The sequence below is a fragment of the Pyrus communis genome, chromosome 17 (assembly GCF_041283825.1).
Source record: "Pyrus communis isolate YQ-2024b chromosome 17, ASM4128382v1, whole genome shotgun sequence".
NCBI lineage: Eukaryota > Viridiplantae > Streptophyta > Magnoliopsida > Rosales > Rosaceae > Pyrus > Pyrus communis.
The window spans coordinates 13,447,714-13,468,102 of record NC_142581.1 but is presented as its reverse complement, the minus strand read 5'-3'; the positions used below and the strand labels follow the sequence as shown (position 1 = coordinate 13,468,102).

The 20,389-nt window shown below is 39.7% G+C and overlaps 1 protein-coding gene across 1 annotated transcript; it reads right to left on the bottom strand.

Annotated features, from left to right (window-relative positions):
- Positions 1–1,840: 1,840 nt before the first annotated feature.
- LOC137707987 (uncharacterized) lies at positions 1,841–7,529 on the bottom strand. The gene is made up of 8 exons (XM_088689600.1): positions 7,157–7,529; positions 6,494–6,809; positions 5,817–6,014; positions 5,402–5,674; positions 4,827–4,929; positions 4,492–4,610; positions 3,498–3,674; positions 1,841–3,263 (listed from the first exon to the last, which is right to left on the bottom strand). The coding sequence occupies exons 2-8, from the start codon at positions 6,794–6,796 to the stop codon at positions 2,439–2,441; spliced, it is 1,998 nt and encodes a 665-aa protein (XP_088545726.1). The 5' UTR covers positions 6,797–6,809; positions 7,157–7,529; the 3' UTR covers positions 1,841–2,438.
- Between the last annotated feature and the right edge of the window lie 12,860 nt (positions 7,530–20,389).

The window sequence follows — 20,389 nt, the reverse complement described above, 5'->3', positions numbered from 1 at the left end:
ATAGCAAATTTTAATTAATTTAGGGACTTATTTTGCCGAAAAAAAATTAATTTAAGGATCTAATTTTCACTGAGGTGATAATTCAGGGACTAAATCGGTGCTTCACCCCAATTTTTATAACAAAGAGTGAACACATCTATTCTACATTTCTATTTGAACAGGTAATAAGTCATTCACTCATTTATGATGGATTGGAGTTTTTGCATATCTTAGATATTTTTTTTTTTTTTTTTTTGTAAGGATAGATGGTGGCAAGCCACGATTATCCACTCATTTCGAGGGCCGGAACGACTCACAAAAGCATTTCAGCATCCACCTGGCCACAAGTCTAGCTTCCACACCAGCAGTGGGGTTCGAACTCGAGATCTCCAATTTTCAATTTAAAGGAAGCCCTGAAATCTACCATTTGCATATCATTAGATGAATCCGGGGTAATTGCTAACAACACATTAAACCAATCATGGAAGGAAACTCTAATTTTAAAGTAATTAGCTATTTAATTGTTTACCAGTAACTTGAAGATACTTTTAAATGACTCATTGTCATCTTTATCTTTTGAATTTTTTTCATCGAAAGTGCCTCATTGTCAAGTGTGAATATCAGTCATTTTTTTCCGAACATTATGCTTGTTAGGCCATCTGCAACCGAAGGGCCTAGAGTGCTAGAAGGCCGAAAATAGCCCAAAAATCGTCTCCAACCGAGGGCTAGGCCAAAGGGCTCGTGGGCCCCCACAGAATCTAAAAGGGCCAAAAGGCCAAAAGGCTGGCCGCATGCAGCCAGCCACCCAGCTAAGGGTTGGCCAGAAATTCCAGCAATCCTATCGGATATAACGGACAGGAATATATTTAATATAAATATATTCATGTCGATTATATCCGACATGAATGCTTAAACAAAAATTTGAATCCAACGGCTAGTTGACACCAGTTACCGTTGGATTCCTTTTTTTTTTTTTTTTTGGTTTTTTGGGCCTTTTTTTTTTTTCCTTAAAAATTCTATTTTTTTTTCTATAAATACCTAAACCATTCATTCACCATTCCTCACAAAAATTTCACCATTCCTACACCATTTCAATTCTCATATTTTGTAGTTTTAAATTTAATTTGTAGTTTTTAAATTTAATTTGTCATTTTTAAATTTAAGTTGTAGTTTTTAAATTTAAGTTGTTGTTTTTAAATTTAATTAATAAATTATGTTTGGCCCTCGGTTGGAGATGGTTTTTTGTGACAGGGCTAAAACAACCCTATAGTCTTTTGGCCCTCGGTTGGAGATGGAGGCAAATATGACCCTATACTGTTCATTAAAATATTAATATCTTGGAGTGCCAGAGGGCTAGAACAACCCTATGACCCTTTGGCCCTCGGTTGGAGATGGAGGCAAATATGGCCCTATACTGTTCATTAAAATATTAATATCTTGGAGTGCCAGAGGGCTAGAACAAGCCATCTGGCTAGCCCTCGATTGGAGATGGCCTTACAGCTTTTGCAATAGGTTGGGAGTGAAACGTTCAAATTGGTAAACCGCCTCGTTTTATTTTTTTAGTTTTTTATTTTTATTTTTTTTATTTGTCAAACAACATATTTTGTTAGATTAACCACCAATAAGATTTGAATCCACGCGGTTATGCAAAAACTTAACACATTTCTACCACTATGGTAAATGACCACTTGCCTCGTGTTATGATTTGGGGTGCATTAAAAAATATTTAAAAAAAAAAAAATGTTTCATCTACTTAAAGGCCTAAATAGTCATTTAATATTGTAGGGTATATAAATCAATTTATAAAAAAGTTGTGAATTTATTCAGCAATACGTGAAGTGCTAATAGAAAATCTGCAAAATTTAGCAAAACAATTAATATTTACATTGTCATATTTGCCTGCTTATGATATCTCAAGGAAGATGTTTAAAGTTTCTGTAACAAAATTAATATGGCAAACTCCTACTGCATCCCTTATAGCTGGAGAGCAATTTCCATGGCCCGTATTCCCCCGTAGCGTCCCATGCTAATCCCACAAATTCATGTGAAGAAAAACTTACACATAGCCTTTCCTGCCACGGAAGTTTTTCTCCTACGACTGAAGAAACTAATGTCGATCAGGGCGCACAGAGCACAGTACAACCCACAAGTTCAACATAAAAATTACTAAAAGTAGCCTACCACCTAAATTTGAAGAGGAAAAGAAAACAAATAAATCAACAGTAGCACCTCATCTAATTTACAGATGACGAAGATTTTTGGAACTGCATACTGCTTTATCCATGGTTCTTTGATTTGAAAGTTGCAGCATCAAGCTATCACCGTTCTTCCTACATTGCAGCAACGCAAATGGAGGAGGATTTCTGTCTCTATGCAGCTCAGATTCAAAATTTATAGGGGCAAAAATTCACGTCCGGTGCAGAGGGTTATAGACGAATTGTTACTCCAATTTTCGTTTCCTATAATACCACTTCTCCGATGGAAGCCATTTCTTCCTCGAGTTCTTTAATTAACTTTTCAATCTGTCTTCTATATACCGGCATGAAGTGATCACTAATCATGGTTTGTGACAACCTCAGCTTACTGTACAGGGATCTTGGAGTGAGGAAAATACCAACCGTAGTCTCTTCTGGCTGCTCATTGCCCGAGTGGCTCGATTCACTATCAGCACCACCATGGTAAACGGTAACAATATGCATAATTTTCCCTGCAGGAAAAAATCTATGCGCTTCCTTCATGTCAGGAGCAGAGCTCTCAGGCTGACCATCACTTGCCTCCGCAATTGCAGCTTCTTCTTCTTCCCTTATTTCATTTTCTGCATTCCTTATTTCATTTGCCACATCTGCATCCTCACCTTCTGTTCCATCATAAAGCTCATGCTCAAGTTGTTGCCACAATTCAACTTCAGTCATGCGGTCTTCATGTCTATCATGGTCTGTGAGCCCCTCACGCTCATCACCGACTTCACCATCAGTGTCTTGACGCATTCTGTCAGAATAAGAACAATCAATCTCTGAAGTCCATTCCATTCCTACAGATGAAGATACAGGTAGGTCGATGGTTTCAATGGCAGCTGAGCTTGTGATTCTCTTGGGGGGTGTAAGAAGAGGGTCAGAAGTCTCTGTGCTGCCACCAGAGGATCCGGCATAACTTCCTTCATCATTTGAGTTTGAAAGAGCAACCGAGGCTCGGTGACGAGGAGCCATGTACGACCATGATGACAAGCCAAGGGAAGGACGAGTCCATGCTGCCTGAGCCATGCTCTGGGCTCTTCTCACAGCAACCTGTGAAATCAGAAAGATTCACAAGCCAATCAAATGACTAAGTAGAAGAGGAGCACAGATTCAAAGTCACAACCACCGAATTACAAGGTTGAAAGCTTCTATAACAAGAATGTCACCAGACATATGTCACGAGACATAACACATATCAAAAGTCGTATTTGGTTGATTACAAGAAGGTTGTGAAAGGAAAAAATATGGTGTGCGACAAAACTACATTAAAAGAAAATAGATTACCTGTGTACCATTGGAAACAGGGCGTAGAATTGCCCCTGCCCCGGCAACTTTTGCTTTAGCACCGGCAATGGAGGGAAGCCGTGAACCCAAAGCTGAGGCAGATCGATAGACAGCGCTAAGAATTCTTGTCTGCTCAATCTGATTTCTCAAGTCATTTATCCAAGCAGATGCCGTAATCTGTAAACAGACAACAAAATTTTATAAAACAATATGTTAGAACTTAGAAAGAAACATACAGTGGATCAATAAAAGGAATATCATAAGCATTTGGAATGCTTCAATAAAACTACAGAAGGCATGCAAGTTTTTCAAGTACCAACAAGCCAGAGAACCAGCACTGAATGGATGCATAGAGAAAAATTTTCGGACCTAACAAGGTATCATGAAAAAAAATATTGGGCATACTCAGCTAATATCATTAATTCTTGCCGAAAGCCCATTTATATCTTGGGAGGTTTAACCAAAAACTCCCAGTACTGTTCACTTTTAATGAAAAACCACATTTATACCTTTCCCTGGTACTATTCACTATACCTTTAAAAAGGACTTTTCATTAAAAGGGAAGTTTTTTTGGACTTTTCGTTAGTTTTCCTTTATATCTATTTACTGGAAGTAAATATCACAATAACTCAGAGAGAAATGAGAAAAGAGCATGCAGAGATGGTACTAGAGTAAAGAGCAGTTCCGTAATTGGACTAAAATCACCGGTAAGAACACAAACCATTTAGAAGAACCAAAAATGTACAGTGAAAAAGCTTTGTCAGCAGCAACAAATAAAAGTCTTGAGTACTACAAATTTTGTCCAAGTCAATTTATAGGGATTATATAGTAGTTTTGACCCTATTCAAGAAGTGCCGTCCCTCATCAAAATCAGCATATTTAGTCAACCAGATAAGCATCATTCACCCCACAACAAAGATAGCAATCTCCCAAGGACCTCTAATCCAACAAGGTAATCAATCAAGCACTCAATCACAGAGTTAAAGAACATAACCTCAGCACGCAAATCATCCACTGACGCGGCAGAGAACGTGGGCACTAGGTCAGCTCCATTGATAACAGAAGTAATAAAACCAGCTCCTGATTCTGCCAATTCCCACGTCATGCAGGCAGCTGCATTGTTATAAATGGTTACTATTTAGTGCTAATAGAAATCCTCAACTAAACAAAAATTGGTTACATCATGCTAAACTAAACAAACATCCAAATTCAGAACAAAATAATACAACTAAGAAAATTTTGGTGTTCAGAATACAAAAAATAAAGGAACCCAATTTGATGCGCAGCACTGAAATTAATATTAGGCCATGACATCTAACGAACACAAACCTGGAGCAAACGTCACACAGGTGGTTGTTGAAAGTTCTTTCTGCTCCCGCAATATATATGTTAGAAGTGCTGCAGTGCCTCCACCCAAAGAATGCCCTACAATCTGTCAGAAACAATTATTTGTTATACATATTTTGATCTTGTGGGCCATAATATTGTTCGAAGCTATCAAATGGGTTAAGAAGAAACATTTGAACAATATGTTTACATGAATCTACTCAAAATATTGTAAGTTTGATCAAGTTCCAAGAAGAAACTTCTGCTAGCCATATGGTCTGTGTAATTCATAACACAAGAAGACTGCTGAAATAACCAATCAGCTAATCAATAAATCCCCACCCATCACCTGCAGTAGCAAAGCTGCTTCAGGGACATAGTTTTACAGATGCAAAAAAAAAAATATATATCAACAAAAATGATACTGAAAGGTATCAGAGCCAAGATGTCTTGTGAAAAAGTTTACTTTCTAGGAACTAAAACATCAGAGTCGTTTAATTTAACAACATAACAATATCTACTGATTAACTAATTAAGATGAGTAGTAAAATAGAGAACATCCACACTTATGCCATTACCTTAAGTTCATAGTCAGGATATTCTTCAAGTGCTTTTAGTACGCAAGGTTTTGCAAGCTTGGCAATCCATCGAGCAGCCGCAACCATTCCACAATGTGCATAACCCAAAACTAAATTACTGACTCCTCCCTCATGTACAACACTGTGATGGAATGGTACAACAGCTCCCGTTGCAGCCGTCAGAGTGTCCTTAATACTATGTGTTCCGCGAATCAGCAAGAGAAAACACTTCTTATTATGATCAACAAGAATTGTAAAAGCAGGTTTCAAGATCTGCAGAACACAGTAAATACAGAATTTGATATTAACAGATAGTGCTAAATTAATTTTTTATGCCATTGAGAGTAAAATAGTGCATAAAGACACTGACCAACGATCAATACAACAGTAACAATATCTAAGTAACGTAACCTACTCCTGCTTTGGGTTCCTGGAGAAGAACATTTTCTTCTGAATAGCCTGTCTCCTCTAAAAACAATGGAAAAGGTTTCTTCGAAAAATGCCAACACAATGTCAATAAGTTTAAGAGGTATTTGAGTTCAGCAATTGTTTGAGATCCTTTTAGCTGTTGACTGTCTATTCCACCAAATACACCATGAACATGTAAGTTTCCCTGCACCATAAAGACGAGTTATTATCCAATATCACTCTTCCAAACAGACAATAGAAGAAAAATGACTACTTGGTATATACAAACAATAAATACAAGAAGGATAGCATGTCATGTAACATTTTTTTCTTTTCTTGTGAATCTATTTATCTCCAGAATGACAAACACTTCTGAATAATTCCTTTCTTGGTTCTGTTAGTATCGTAAAGAAGTGCTAATCATAGGTAAACTTCCAAAAAAATTTGCGAAAGCAGTGATTTGTGTAAAATCAACATCCGTCTATCATGAATCTTAAAACTAAAATTTCTCCATATTGTAAGCAACCATCTAAGCGACACAAACCCCGCATGCGCCAATTATAAAATCTACGTATGTAACCATTATTTTCAGCACATAACGCAAAACCCATGCAATAATAACGAAATCGATATAAACACTGAAATTGGCACGGTAAAGAAACTATGTCCATGAAAACATTTTACCTGCCTCTTTAGGAGAAAGCTAATCCCAAATGCCAAATCCCCTATAGGCCACTTCCCCAAAGTCTCGGAGTAAGTGAACCTAAGAGTCTCCGACAAAGTCGAAATGGTCTCCAGCCATGTAGCCGGGGCTTGAATTAACCTATGCGAAACGCGTTCAATTCCCAAAGGAGCATGTTTGGGCACACCACCACGCCCATTTTCGTCATCATCGCCACCCGACAGGGGGGACTGTAACTTACGATTCAATGTATAATACAAAAGAGCAGCTGCACCGGCTGCGGTGGCCATAGTTGCAGTTGCCATTAGCTTACTATCCCTACAAAAATACAAATTTAACAAGAATATGATCAAAATTCAACTTCAACTAAACCCCTCAATCTAAAATCCCCAAATAAAATAAAAATTTATCAAATTTTCCTGCTTAATCACCGCGAGAATTAAATAAAATTAAAACCAAACCAATCAAAAAGCAATCTTTTTTGGGGTTTTTTTCGGCAGAAAAAAATGAATAAAATCGAAAACCCCATAAGGTCAGGAGAAAAATTCGAACAAAGCTTATTGAAATCAGAAATTGTTTGAACATTAAAACCCTAAAAATCCGAAATCCGAGAGACATTTGGGGAAATTTGATACAAAATATCCAAAGGCAAAGAGAAAGCGCACCTGAAGAGATCGATTGTGGCGTGAATTAAATGGAATTGATTGAGATTATCTTCGAGCGTAAGGCATTAAAAAATAGAAAGGATTTGATTCTTCGACGAGAACGAGAGAGCCTCTAAATTCTGCGTTTCTTCGTTTTTTCGGGCACGGAGAGCTTGAGAGCTTCCGCGCAGTTTTGAAGCAAAACGGCAGGCGGGGGCGTAGTTTTGTTTATGGACACGTGGCGGGCGTGGGAAGATGGTGAGTGGGGAAGGATGTGGCAATTAGAAACCGACCTTAACTGGGATATGGGCAGAGAAAATTCGCACACGCTGGCTTCTTCTTTTTTTCTCCATGCGATCCTCAAGACTCGCTAAAAAATTTCGAAGTTGTGGCCAATTTTCCAATGAGAGAGAGGCTGCGCCAAGAGAGAGCGTCGAGAAATTGTAAAATGTATAGAGATTGTGATTCTCGTGTTATAAAGATGGATGATTCACATGAGAATATAAGCATGGTTCACCTTTTTTTTTTAGTCAATCAAAATTAAAGATCTTGTCAGCTTACAAATATTGAAGATGTGCTACTTACGTTCACATTTTTTTGCCTTAACAAGGAACGATATATGTTACGACAGAAGAAAACACACAATCTCTTGTTTCCGTTTGTAATTTTCATTTGATAATAAGAGAGATTACTACTACTGCCCCAAGGACGTAGGCACACTTACCGAACCTCAGATATATTGTATCTTATTTACTTTATTCTACTGCACATATACCATCTATTTCACAACACGTTATCAGTACGATAAGCTCTCGTGTCGGTAGAAAACACAACGCTATAAATCTAGTAAAGAACTACCTATCTATCAACTATGTCGGCTGGAACCTCACATACAAGTAAATATACATTTGGTTATATAACTATTATTATTATTATAATTATTGGTAGAAAATCTGACAGCCATAAATGAGGACCATAAGTTCCTTAATCTGTGCACAAATTAAGTATGGCATGAATTCCAAAACTATGAACCTAAAGGTTCCAATGATGCCGATATCGAGAATAATTATCGCAAGTTTCATCATACCTGAATTAATTATCGCAAGTTTCATCGTACCTGAGTTTCTTCCTTTTGGAACAAGAAAATGATGGACGTAGTAAAACTCAATTTGATTATCATCGACATATTAATGGAACTAGAAGTTTTCATAGTTTGCTATATCTAACAAGCTAAACCAGAAGTTTCATGCATGTATAAAACTAGAATAGAGGGAACTTTTCTATATATATACATGTGCATACACATGAGTTACAACTAAAAAAAAAAGAAGAACGAACATAGGAAGCCTTCACAAAAGTTGCTCATGTGAAGCCTCTATACTTGTCAGTACCCCAAAAGAGGGAGGCATTGAAGATGGATCATGTGAAGCCTCAATACTTGGCAAATTTCCAGAAGAATGAGGCACCAGAGGTTGATCATTTGAAGCCACAGTACTTGGTAGAACTCCAGGTGGTGGAGGCAATGGATGCCTTTGGAATAAAGCCACGAACCTCTGATGATCACTTTGAATCCAACTTTCAGATTCCTGCAGCTGGTCGAGCTTCCTATTCATGCTCATCGAGTAATTATTTGCATGTATGTGCAACTCTTTATTCTCATGCTTGAGCCCTTTAATTTCTTGTCTAAGGCTTGCCACCTCAGCCATTAGTGATTCAACTTGGTAGGATCAAGCAAGTAGACGTTGGCCCATATTGGATACAAAGCTCGCACATTGAACACTAAAAGCCAAAGAGTCTTGAACAACCAATTCATCAGACCTTTTCGAAAGTATTCTTTTATCCTTGGGAGTAAGAAGATTCCTGGCTACTACTGTGATAGTTATATTATTCCTCATCACAGAGTCTCCAATCGTAAGAAGACCATTAGAGGATAAGAAGGATGAGCGCAATATGTTGTCCTGAAGAGGCACGTCTGCATCTTCCACAACATTCAAATTGAAATGATGGTCAGATGGGCAAGCCATTTTCAAAAAAGATGAAAGAAAAGGAAATCATATAAAGTGAAATCTCTAAAATACAAGATAAGCAATTTCCACAAGCGGGCAACTTTTCGAACGTGCTTTTTTTGATATAATCGATGCCTCTATAGAATGAGAGGCAACACGACCACTTGTTCAAAAATCAAAGAGACATCATTCTCCGAATTTCAAAAGTCGAATTTTCCTGAATTAAGTTCGTTGGCACTTCTCAGACGCATTCTCAACTTTCTGGATATCAAAGACAACTTTGTCAAAATATCTCTGACAAAGTTTGGATGTGTGAATTTTACCATTTCAACTACACCACTATTGCCGACAAGCGTGAAGAAGATGGTCCCAACAACATCACCACCTGCTGTAGGGAAATCCCTATATATGTCGACTCCCATCCTCTATGGTAAGGCAGAGCTCCAAAAAATTCTTCCTTGTCAGGAATGCATCTTTAACCAAGTCTCTCAAAATGCCTAACTCATTTTCTCAGCAAGAAAATATTTTTCATCGCGAAGTTTTACATCAGCATCAAAGTCTTCTACTATTTTCTTAAAGAGCAAAAGTATCTCATATCATCAAGGTCGAGAGCAAGAGTATCTCATATCATTTTTTTCCCCCTATCTTTTCCTTTACCCTTGCTTGCCTACAAGACAAGGAAAAAAAACAACTAGTCGAAACCTGAAATCAAACTTCTAGTTTAGAACTGCTCGCCCATAACCTTTGCCTGATCTCTTGCCTTGCATTGCTCTCAAGTAGTCATCTTTAACTATTGTTCGAGCCGGGTTTCAAGTCACCAACATCGCAGAGCAGTTGGTACGATGTTGGCTCTTTACATTGAAGCTGCCAAGTATGGATGAGTTACCAAGAGGTGATGCTTTGAATGACCATTCAAAGGCACAAGTTGCACACCACTTCTATTATGCAGGAAGCTGAAACTGAAGGACCAACAATGAACCTATAAAAGTTCAAAGAGAGAAAATGAGTGGCTGACTAAGTGAACGGAATACCAAAGTTCGATGATGGGAATCCTATTCACAGCCCCAGCAAACTCTACCATTTATATCATTCACATGATGTACAGAAAGGTAATCCAAATTTTGAAAATTACTAATTAATTACAAGTTACAGAGATGCTGCACTGATTGAAGTCTCAATAAGACTATCCATATACTTGGCACTATTGAACTGTTGCATGCCCATAGCATGACAGTCACCACATGGATTCAAGTTCCAAAAGATAATCCATGGAGATGGAAATTTTAATCTATCCGATGCCTGAAGCATGATGGATGTATAGATTCCAATGATTCAACTCCCCAGAAGTAGAGATTAAATATTCAAGCTCTATAATGCTCTAGAAGAGGTTATGATCCAAATTCTCTAAATAATTCATCTAATAAGATATGATTGTCCTAGAAGAGACAATATAAGGCCCATGAAGAGGCAAGGATATCCAAAGTAATGAATGCTCATAAATATGCATGTGCATGCACATGAGAATTATGGGATCGTGAATTGATGATTACTAATGTTAATTTTGGTTTTACAGTAGCTACTAATTCATCAATGAGCTATGTTGAACCATGTTCTTTTGTTCGTCGATGAAAAGAAAAGTTATTGGCCAAACTGGAGAAGGGCAATTCTATTAAAATTTAGTAAGAATGTGGAGAAATGGACCTATACTACAAATCGCCAAATGATGTTGAATCCAGACGGTTATATATAGGCATTTGTAATTGTTTGAGCCCAAAATAATATTATTGGGCTGAGCCTAGGTTTGTTTTTGGCCCAGTACTCTTCCAAAAGTATTATGGGCTGTCTTGCGGGTCGCCCAATCAGGTTGGTTGAGTCCTATTGTGAGAATGATTGATTTGGATAAGCAAAAAAGGCAAATCTTGATACAACAAGGGGTCTCAAAGCTGAAGGCGCTGAGAATTAGGGAATGAATCTTGTTCATTATAGAGCCTAGTTCAGGAACCTAATGGAACTAGGATTGGCCAAATCATAATTAGATTGGGATAAGGAGTTCTAGTCTAAGTATATCTCTGGTTCGACTAGGAGTAGGTTCACTACTATAAATAAAGGAGGAAATGCATTATTCAAGCCCTCTCCAATTCAACATACAAATTGCCCTGCTCAAACCTCTTAAACACCTTGAGATTTTTTATTTTCTTTTTCCGCCAACACATCTTCAGTTTGGATAAACAGCACTGTGAAGGCAGCCGACGACGTCTTCAGTTTGAATAAGCAACACTGGAGCCGTAGAATCAACCAACCGATGAGCACCTTCAGTTTGGATAAACAGCACTAATTCAAGGCCGACTGGTTATTTATCCAAGTCTCGATCGACAAGGATTTTTGAGTCCTTGTTGGTAGAGGTCATCTCATCAGCCTTCTCGACGAAGTGAGGTGTTACAGGTTACTACATTCGGCATATTGAAAGCCGAATTTGATATTTGAACTTCGCAAAACTAGCAACCTCGTCTTCAAGCTCTAGAACCGGAAAGCCGAGATGTGTTCCTTCCTCGACCGCAGTTGCGAAATCAAGAAGTCAGCAGCGCACCCAACACCACATCAACATATTTTACTCCCTAACCGAGCTTGGCCGACGAGTTGGCATGCCCCACGCATAACTGAATGACGTAGTTAGCTCATTAGTTACTCAGCCTGCACGCCACATAGGCTTGGTAGTTTTTAGGGTCAACACTTTGGCACACTCAGTGGGACACAGTGCTAAAGCTACGAAGTTCATGACCATTGAGACATGATCAGTAAAAAAGAAAACAGGAATGGGTAAATTAACGACTAATCTCCCATCTACAGTCCACAACCCAGGTCATGATGGCTTGTCTCAGGCACAGAATCCTCCTGCTGCCACACCTGAAGCTACAAGTGCAACACGCTGAGAAAAGGAAGTCAATCTTGGCGGACAACCTCACGATGCAGAGATCACCACCAGAACGACAAAAGAAATTTTTGTCAAATGAATAGTAGAGGATTGTGATGAGGATGGTGGTGATGCATCTGACCCACTAACCAAATTGTTTCTTTCACGGTAACTTGAAAAGCAAATTTGGTAGTTTGAACAAATATGTAGCCGAGAAATAAATAACATACGTGAAGAAATGCATGGTATGTTATTTAAAGTCCAATACATGGACTCACCGATCGAATCAGGCAACATTTCTTCAAGAATAATCCATTACCAGCGCCACAGGCCGAGACAAGATCCGCTCATTTCAAAATGATTAATTTGGAAAAGAGTGGTGGGTCAACCAGCAAATTGGATGGCTTCGATCAGAGGGCAGAAACGACACCTGTTGACATGATCAAAGTCCAGAGAATGATTGACTCGGCCTTGAAGAAGGGGCCAAACTTTCTGAAATTCATTCACCCATATCTTGCTTATGTAGAAAAATTCGAGTATCCCAAGGGATTCAAGATCCCAGACTTTAGTCTTTTCGCTGGTGAATCGTCCATATCGTCATCAAAACATGTGGCTCGATTCACAGCTCAATATGGGGGATGTCAACAGTGATTTCCATAAGCTGTGATTATTCAATTTCTCGTTAATAGGCTCAGCGTTCGCGTGGTATATCAACCTCCCACCCAACTTTATCCCAAGTTGGGAAAAATTGGTCGAAAAGTTTCATGAACAATTCTATCGATGAGGGAGGGATGTGTCCGTGTCTTCTTTAGCCAGGATGGGTTAAGCCTCTAATAAGTCACCAATGAAATACCTTACGAGATTTAAGTCGGCTAGAAACTGGTGCCGAGTATCTCTCCCTGAAGTTGAGTTTGTTAAACTCGTTCTGAATGGCCTGGATGTAGAGTACAAAAAGAAATTCCTGCGGGAAAACTTCTAAGATATGTACGAACTGGCCCAACAAGTCGAGCAATATGATTATTTGCTCTAGGAAGAGAATATCTCAAAATCCCTATCCCAAGAAACGGTTTACAAGAACCCTACAGTCAATTATGCATCAACCGACGATGATGAGTCCCAATACGTCAGCATAGATGCAACCAAGACAGTGATTGAAAAACCATATGTATGCAAAGCATTGGCTCACGATAGCTCCAAAGATGTCAAAACCCGATCGGCCCTAGTGGAAACTGCTGTTAAAACATCAAAAGTCTACACATTTGACATCACTAAGGTCGACACCATCTTTAACCAGTTACTGCTCACGAAAATTAGTAAACTTCGGCCAGGGCATAATATTCCTAAAGCCAAAGATTTAAAAGGAAAAACTTATTGCAAATATCACAATTCAAACAAACATACAACAAATAACTGTGTCGTATTTCACGATGCCATTCAGTGCTGGATTGACAATGGCAAGCTCAAATTTCTTGAAAAACAAATGGTAGTTGACTCCGATCCTTTTCCTTTGGCCACGGTACGCATGGTAGATGCTCATCTACCCACAAATAAAGGAAAAGAGAAAGCTGATCATTCTAATGTAATTCGTTCCAAAGAAAAACTCTCGACCACAACTAAAGATTGATTTATTTTCCAATGAGTCGCCCAAAGACTTTTCAAGACCCGCCATCGTCGAGTCCGTGTCAAATTTCAGCACAGAGGAAGCAGATGGGCCGATGGTTTTATGTAGTTGGTGCAAAGCGAACGTTATCTTAATCGAGCCAAAGGAGAAACTACTTTGAGCTACAATACCACAACAGTCATCTGTGGCCGCAATGACACCTCAAAAGGTGCTCGGCCTAGGCCAACGTCAAAAAGTTTTTTATAGGCTCAATCCCCAAACACTAAATGACAAGTCACCTCCAGTCAGACGGCGACTTGGTTTCAACGCACCATTTTATAACGAGGATTATTATGTGCATAACTCTAACAGTTCGAGTTCATCCGCAACCAAGAGAACTTTCAAGCCATCTGAGCCATGCGACCACTGATGGTATAGCTATAATTCCCCTACATGTGTATATACCAAATTGTCCAAATCACAAAAATGTCGACGTCAACGAATAAACTATATGGCTCGCTGACAAGCAGTCCAGGTTACCACGACCACTAAATAGCAGTCGAAATAAACAATGGGTAGCGAAGATGACCGACAACCCTGGGCAATCATGGTCGAGTTAGTTCAAGGGAAAATGGTGATTGATCGAGAGTTTGAACTCGACCAAGGGAAAATGGTGATTGATCGAGAGTTTGAAACCACAACCGAAGAATCTGAAAAGCGCATCAAACTCCTCCTTCGACCTGGAGAAATGAAAGCCTATTTTGAGCACTTGAAGAAGGAAGTGGAAAGCAAACTTCCTCCATTACCCCCACAAAAGCCATTAATTAAAATCCGATGAAATCTTCAGCCACCATTTCTCGGCAAAGCTTTGGAATACATGCGGGAGTTTCACAAAAAACATTCTCCTAATGACTTGTATGGTCTACCGTAAGCTTGCCCAGAGGCTCTTGACCTGGCACTAACTTGCCCTGATGCTAAACAGATCATTCAGAAGACAATAGATCCGGGGATGAAGGCCAAGTTCTAGCATATACGTAAAGGCTCAAGTTCTCGGCTTCGAAGTTGAACCATTTACTGATATAGACACCGCCGATGTTCCTTTCTCACTAGAGGACCTTCAATATTTGCGATACCATTTTGAAGTCTTCTCAGTCGTGGCCCTCTTCGGCCTTATGCCCGATGAAAAAGAACATGTGGCGCATTTGGATGCTAATTTGGACACAAGGGATGCCCGTATCGCCTATCAAAAGAGAACCTGTAAGGCTTCACAAAGGCAGAGCCAAGTCCTAATGTCAACCGAGCTCAAAGATGAAGACCATAATGAAACGGCTCCAGTGGATGTACCACATAAACAATTACTCGTTGAAGTAGAGGATGATCAAGCCGAAGATGATCAGGAGCAGGATACCTTGCCCGAAAATCTAAAAGACGAAGATCACAACCCGATGGGCTTTTCGGTCTTCGAAAATATAGATATTAGCATGGTCCACGTCTTACCTGCTGAGTTCCAACCAATCACGTCCTTGCCGAATTTCCTGGATGGGGATGTGATTGTCAAGGAAGCAACACAAGTCAACTTCGTTGCCATCGAGGAGGCCGAACCAGTAAGTAGAGAAGATAAACTTAAGGCAGCTCTTACCAAAGTGTTTTCCCATTCTTCTTCCATTAATCTTCAACATTTAAATCCATTGTATATTACGGCTCATATTGAAGAATACCCAATTTCCAAAAATTTTGTCGCTTATAAGGCAATAGTTAACATCATGCCCGTTTCCATCATGAAGGCATTACGACGATCTAACGATAAGCTTATCCCATCAAGGGTAACCATGAATAGCTTCATTGGGGACAAGTCCCAGACCAAGGAAATGTTTCCCTTAGAGGTAAATATCGTAGGTCGCAACCATATGACCGCATTTTTTATAGTAAATTCAAAAATCGAGTATAATGCCTTGCTTGGTGGTGATTGGATCCACCAAACAAGTTGTATCCTGTCATCACTGTATCAAGTCATTATCTTCTGGGATGGCAAATCGGTCGTGATCCATCTGGCCAACAATTAGCCATTCAAAGCTAATATGATTCAAGCTCGTTCTTACGATGATCACGTTGGCCATATCACCCTACAAAGGTCTAACGAGGAAGGATGGTCGATCCGAATCTCAGTTCATAAGGTTATCGAGGTTGGCGCCCAGAATGTTCACCAAGATTCGACGAGACTCGGATTGGCTGACCTAATTGCCAGTCCTGATGTCTGATATCAAACAGATGCCAGGCTGTGGTTTCATCCACCATGGAACGACTGCTGGCCCATTGGTATGCCATTTCCAAACAAGTAAATTTTGGCGTAAACTTAGTCGAGTTCCTCGCCGAAAGAGACAATGGTCCAATTCTATCATTAGAGAATGTCCAAGCTGCCTCGGTCGAGCTCGAAGACAGATGGCCCTAAGTCAAGGATCCATTAGAGAAAATAAATGTTGGTAAGGCCAATAACCCTCAACCTTTATTCATTAGTACTTTGTTACCCCAACCCATGGAAACAAAACTCTATAAATTACTCAAAGATGCCTGGCCCAGATCGAATGCTCGTAAAGCACGAATTACACATCAAAGCTGGTTGTAAACCTTTTCGCCAACTTCCCTAACAATTCTCGACAGAAGTTCAGCTTGGCATAAAAGACAAAACTTGTTCGACTTTTAAAAGCCAAGTTTTTCGAGCAGCCCCATACATCGAATGGCTAGCAAATATTGTACCAATTTTAAAGAAAATTGGTGTTCTACGTATTTGCATCGATTTTCGTAATCTGAATTTGGCAACCCCTAAAGACAAATATCCGATGCCGATTTCAGACTTGCTAATTGACGTCGCGGTAAACCACGAGATGTTATCCTTTATGAATGACTATGCTGGCTACAACCAGATCTTCATTGCCAAGGTCGATGTCCACAAAATAGCTTTTTGTTATCCGGGGGCACTCGGGACCTACGAATGCCGTTCGGCCTTAAAAATGCCGGTGCCACATATCAACGTGCTACGAATACAATTTTGCATGACTTGATTGGTACCATCGTCAAGGTCTACATCGACAATGTTATAGTCAAGTTGAAATGTCGCCGAACATATCTCGAGGATCTTCGACAAGTTTTCCTTCATATGTGCCAACATAATCTCAAAATGAACCCAGCTAAGTGCGTCTTCAGTGTATCATCCAGCAACTTTTTGGGTTTCCTTGTACATCATCGTGGCATTGAGGTAGACAAAAATAAGGCTTGCACAATCATCAACGATCCACCCCCGACAAACAAAAAGCAATTACAGTCTTTGCTCGGTAAAATCAATTTCCTTTGCCGTTTCATTGCTAATTCGGCGAGAAAAATGAAGGCTTTCTCCACGTTTTTGAAACTCAAGGGCTTTGACAAGTTCAAATGGTGTGAGGAGCATCAAGCGGCCTTCACACAAATCAAGGTTTCTCTCACAACCCCACATGTCCTTATACCGCCTCAGCGCGGTAAACCTCTTAAGTTATATATCTCGACAGTCGAAGAATCCATCGGTTGCCTTCTTGCACAAGATAACGATATAGGGCATGAGCATGCCATCTTTTACCTAAGCAAGAATCTTAACTCACCAGAGATCAATTATTCAGCTGTCTAAAAACTTTGCCTAGCTTTGTTTTTTGCCGCATCAAAACTCAGGCATTATATGTTCTCTTCCGTCACTCAGGTCATTGCCCAGACCGATGTGATTCAGTATATGCTTACTCGGTAGTAAAAGGCCGAATTGGAAAATGAACGATGGCACTATTCGAATTTAGCTTGCAATATGTCCCTCAGAAAGCCATCAAAGGGCAGACACTAGCCGATTTCTTAGCTCAACACCCTTCCCCATACTATGTTGAGGGCAATGACATTAATATTGACATGATAGACACACGCAACAATTACTGGACAATGTATTTTAATGGCTTTAGTACCTCAACCTCAGCCGGGGTAGGGGTTGTTATCCAATCCCTTGATCATTACCGACAGTATTTCTCCCTTAAACTAAATTTTGATTCTATGAACAATCAAGCTGAATATAAAGACCTCATCATCAGCCTTTATGTTCTTCACGACTTGAAAGCAGCTCGCGTCCTAGTACTTAGCGATTCAAAACTTGTGATTAACCAACTCAATGGGACTTTTAGTTGTATTAGTTGCACTCTGGTGCCCTATCACATGGTTGCCACTTATTGGGCTGAATTGTTCGAGGGCATCATGTTTAAGCACATATATCGAAACACTGACGCCGACGAATTGGCTTAAATAGCCTCTGGAGCACAACTCTTGGGATGCGAACTAGGCCGAGTTATACCAGTAGTACGATAAACACACCCAACCTTAGTTAATCTACAAGCTCTTCAACACAACCATGTGATCCGTACACGAGTTATGTCTCTACCTTTGTTGTTGGAACACGAAGATCTGACGATTGGAGAAGATTAATCATGCATTACCTTGATGATCCTAGTGGTAAGTACAACCACAAGACTAGGGTACATGCCACAAATTACGTGAAGTATCAGAATGAACTATACCGAAAAAATGAAGACGATTTGTTGTTACTATGCCTCAGCCCAAAAGAAGCCGCCCAGGTTATCATAGAGGTACACGAAGGAACATGTAAGGCTCATCAATCTGGACGCAAAACACATTGGTTGCTCTGACGACACGATTATTTTTGGTTGAGTATGTTAAAAGATTGTATTGAGTAAGCACGAGGGTGTGTACAATGTCAAATTCATGGACCTGTACAAAGGGTCCCAACCAAATTGCTTCATTGGGTCACCAAACCATGGCCGTTCAAAGGATGGGCCATGGATGTAATCGACAAGATCACGCCGTCTTCCAGATCAGCAAAGCATGTATGGATACTTGTAGTAATTGATTATTTCACCAAATGGGTTGAAGCAAGGTCGTATGCAAAGTTCTTGGTAAGCAGGCATACCACCTCAGAGATTGAACTAGTCTAATACATAAACTACCAATCAATGGGAAATTTTTAAAGAAGTATTATCCAGTCAATTGGGAGATGCGGGAATAACTAATTTCATTAATTTTGCAAAAGGCATAAAAGTGAAGTTACAAAAAAGAATCCAACAGCTGATTACTAAAGCCAAAATCCTAAGGGATCGAAGGAAGGAAGGCTTCAAGAGCGGCCTTTAATTCCAACCACCTTACTTTACTATGACTTCGGCCTGTCTTATTCTTTTATCAAGCTGATGTTGTTGTATCTGCTTTGCGCCAGCCGCGTAGTTTGTCAGTTGAGACTTATTCACTTCAAAATCCTTTTCAAGCTCTGAAGCATCGGACGACCTTTGCTGTTAAAGTTCGGCAATTTGACGTTGAAGTTAGACAATTTGATGATCAAGGTTGGCTAGTCGCGTTTTCTTTGCTTTTATGGCCTCAACCTCCAGTAGACTAGTTTCATGAGAAATCTTTGTGGCCTTTAGGTCATCCTTGGCCCAAAGAGCCCTTTCAAAAGTAGTGAAGTATTGCCAAGTTCGCTCCAGGATATTAGATAAATGAACAATATTTTTGGTGCTTACCAAGCCACCAGCTGCAAGATCGTTCAGACATTCTCCTATGGAGTCGAGGCCTTTGCATTGAAGGATTTGTGAAGCTGAAAGGGATAAAAGCTCCTGCAACTTGACAAAGACGTCAGATTCAGTCGTGGTGACAGAAGACCCGGCTACTCCGGAAGTACTAGAGAGTAGTGCATCAAGCTCGACTTCCCATAAAGGCTACATAAGAAGGAAATTGTTAGAAAAGTTCTAAGTTACAAAGCAGCAAAAAAGGGGATGCGTTAGACCTGCAGAGAGGAAACTTCAGCCATGTCTGCTGGTTCATTGCTCGAACCTAGAGAGCTTAATGGCCAAGCCTAGTGCTTAAAACAGCCTTTTAGTTCATACGGCTGATGAAGGTTATCTATGTCTAATGGCCATTGGGGCGGCTAGGAAATATAAATAACGCCCTTTGGCGCATAAAATTTCCGGTGAAATGAACGGCTGGGCACCTGGCATTTGATATTTTTCTTGGTTTAGAACTCTAAAAAAGGAAAATTCATGAAAATAATAAATGTCTTACAAAGGCCAAAGTGGCTTCTTGAGGAAGAATGCCGAGATCTTGGTCCTGTGGATGAACCGGCATCTCTGTCGTCGCTTCGGGCTTAGTGAAAAGTGCCGTTCCATGTCCCGCACTTTTTTCGGCGGCAAGGGTATCGTTTTGGCCAGACGCCTCATCCTCCTGAACAAAAGGTTTTTTTTATTTGGAAATTCAATTAAGAGATAAAGAAATTATTAGCAAGAATAATCGTACTTCTTCCAAAATGATCACCGATTTTCCTTTTGGATTTGGGAGACACTTTCTCTCAGCCAAGGTGGTTGATAGGAGCATATTCATGCGACTTAAATGGCTTGTTCTCGTGCATTTACGTTATGTTTCTTTAGTTATTTTAGTACTTTAAGCTATTTTCGTGTGTTTGTAGGTCCAAAGGGCTAAAGGAGCAAAAAGATACATTTTGGAGACTTTTGGAGCACTTTTGGGCTAAGGATGGATAGCTTATGCTTGGAACCAAAGTGTTGGACGAAATTGAAGACCTAATTGAAGACCAAAGTGTTGGAACCTTGTTCCCTTTAGTTTTAGGACATTTAAACCTTTCCTATATCCTTAGCCGTGCATAACATTCCAACATTCCA

Bases quoted from the DNA above. Each gene is read 5' to 3' on its own strand.
- LOC137707987 (XM_088689600.1), bottom strand. From the start codon at position 6,796: ATGGCAACTGCAACTATGGCCACCGCAGCCGGTGCAGCTGCTCTTTTG. The intron at 4,611-4,826 runs GTTTGTGTTCGT...ATAACAATGCAG, and splicing joins CTGTGTGACGTTTGCTCCAG to CTGCCTGCATGACGTGGGAA. The intron at 3,675-4,491 runs GTTATGTTCTTT...GTCTGTTTACAG, and splicing joins TGGATGATTTGCGTGCTGAG to ATTACGGCATCTGCTTGGAT.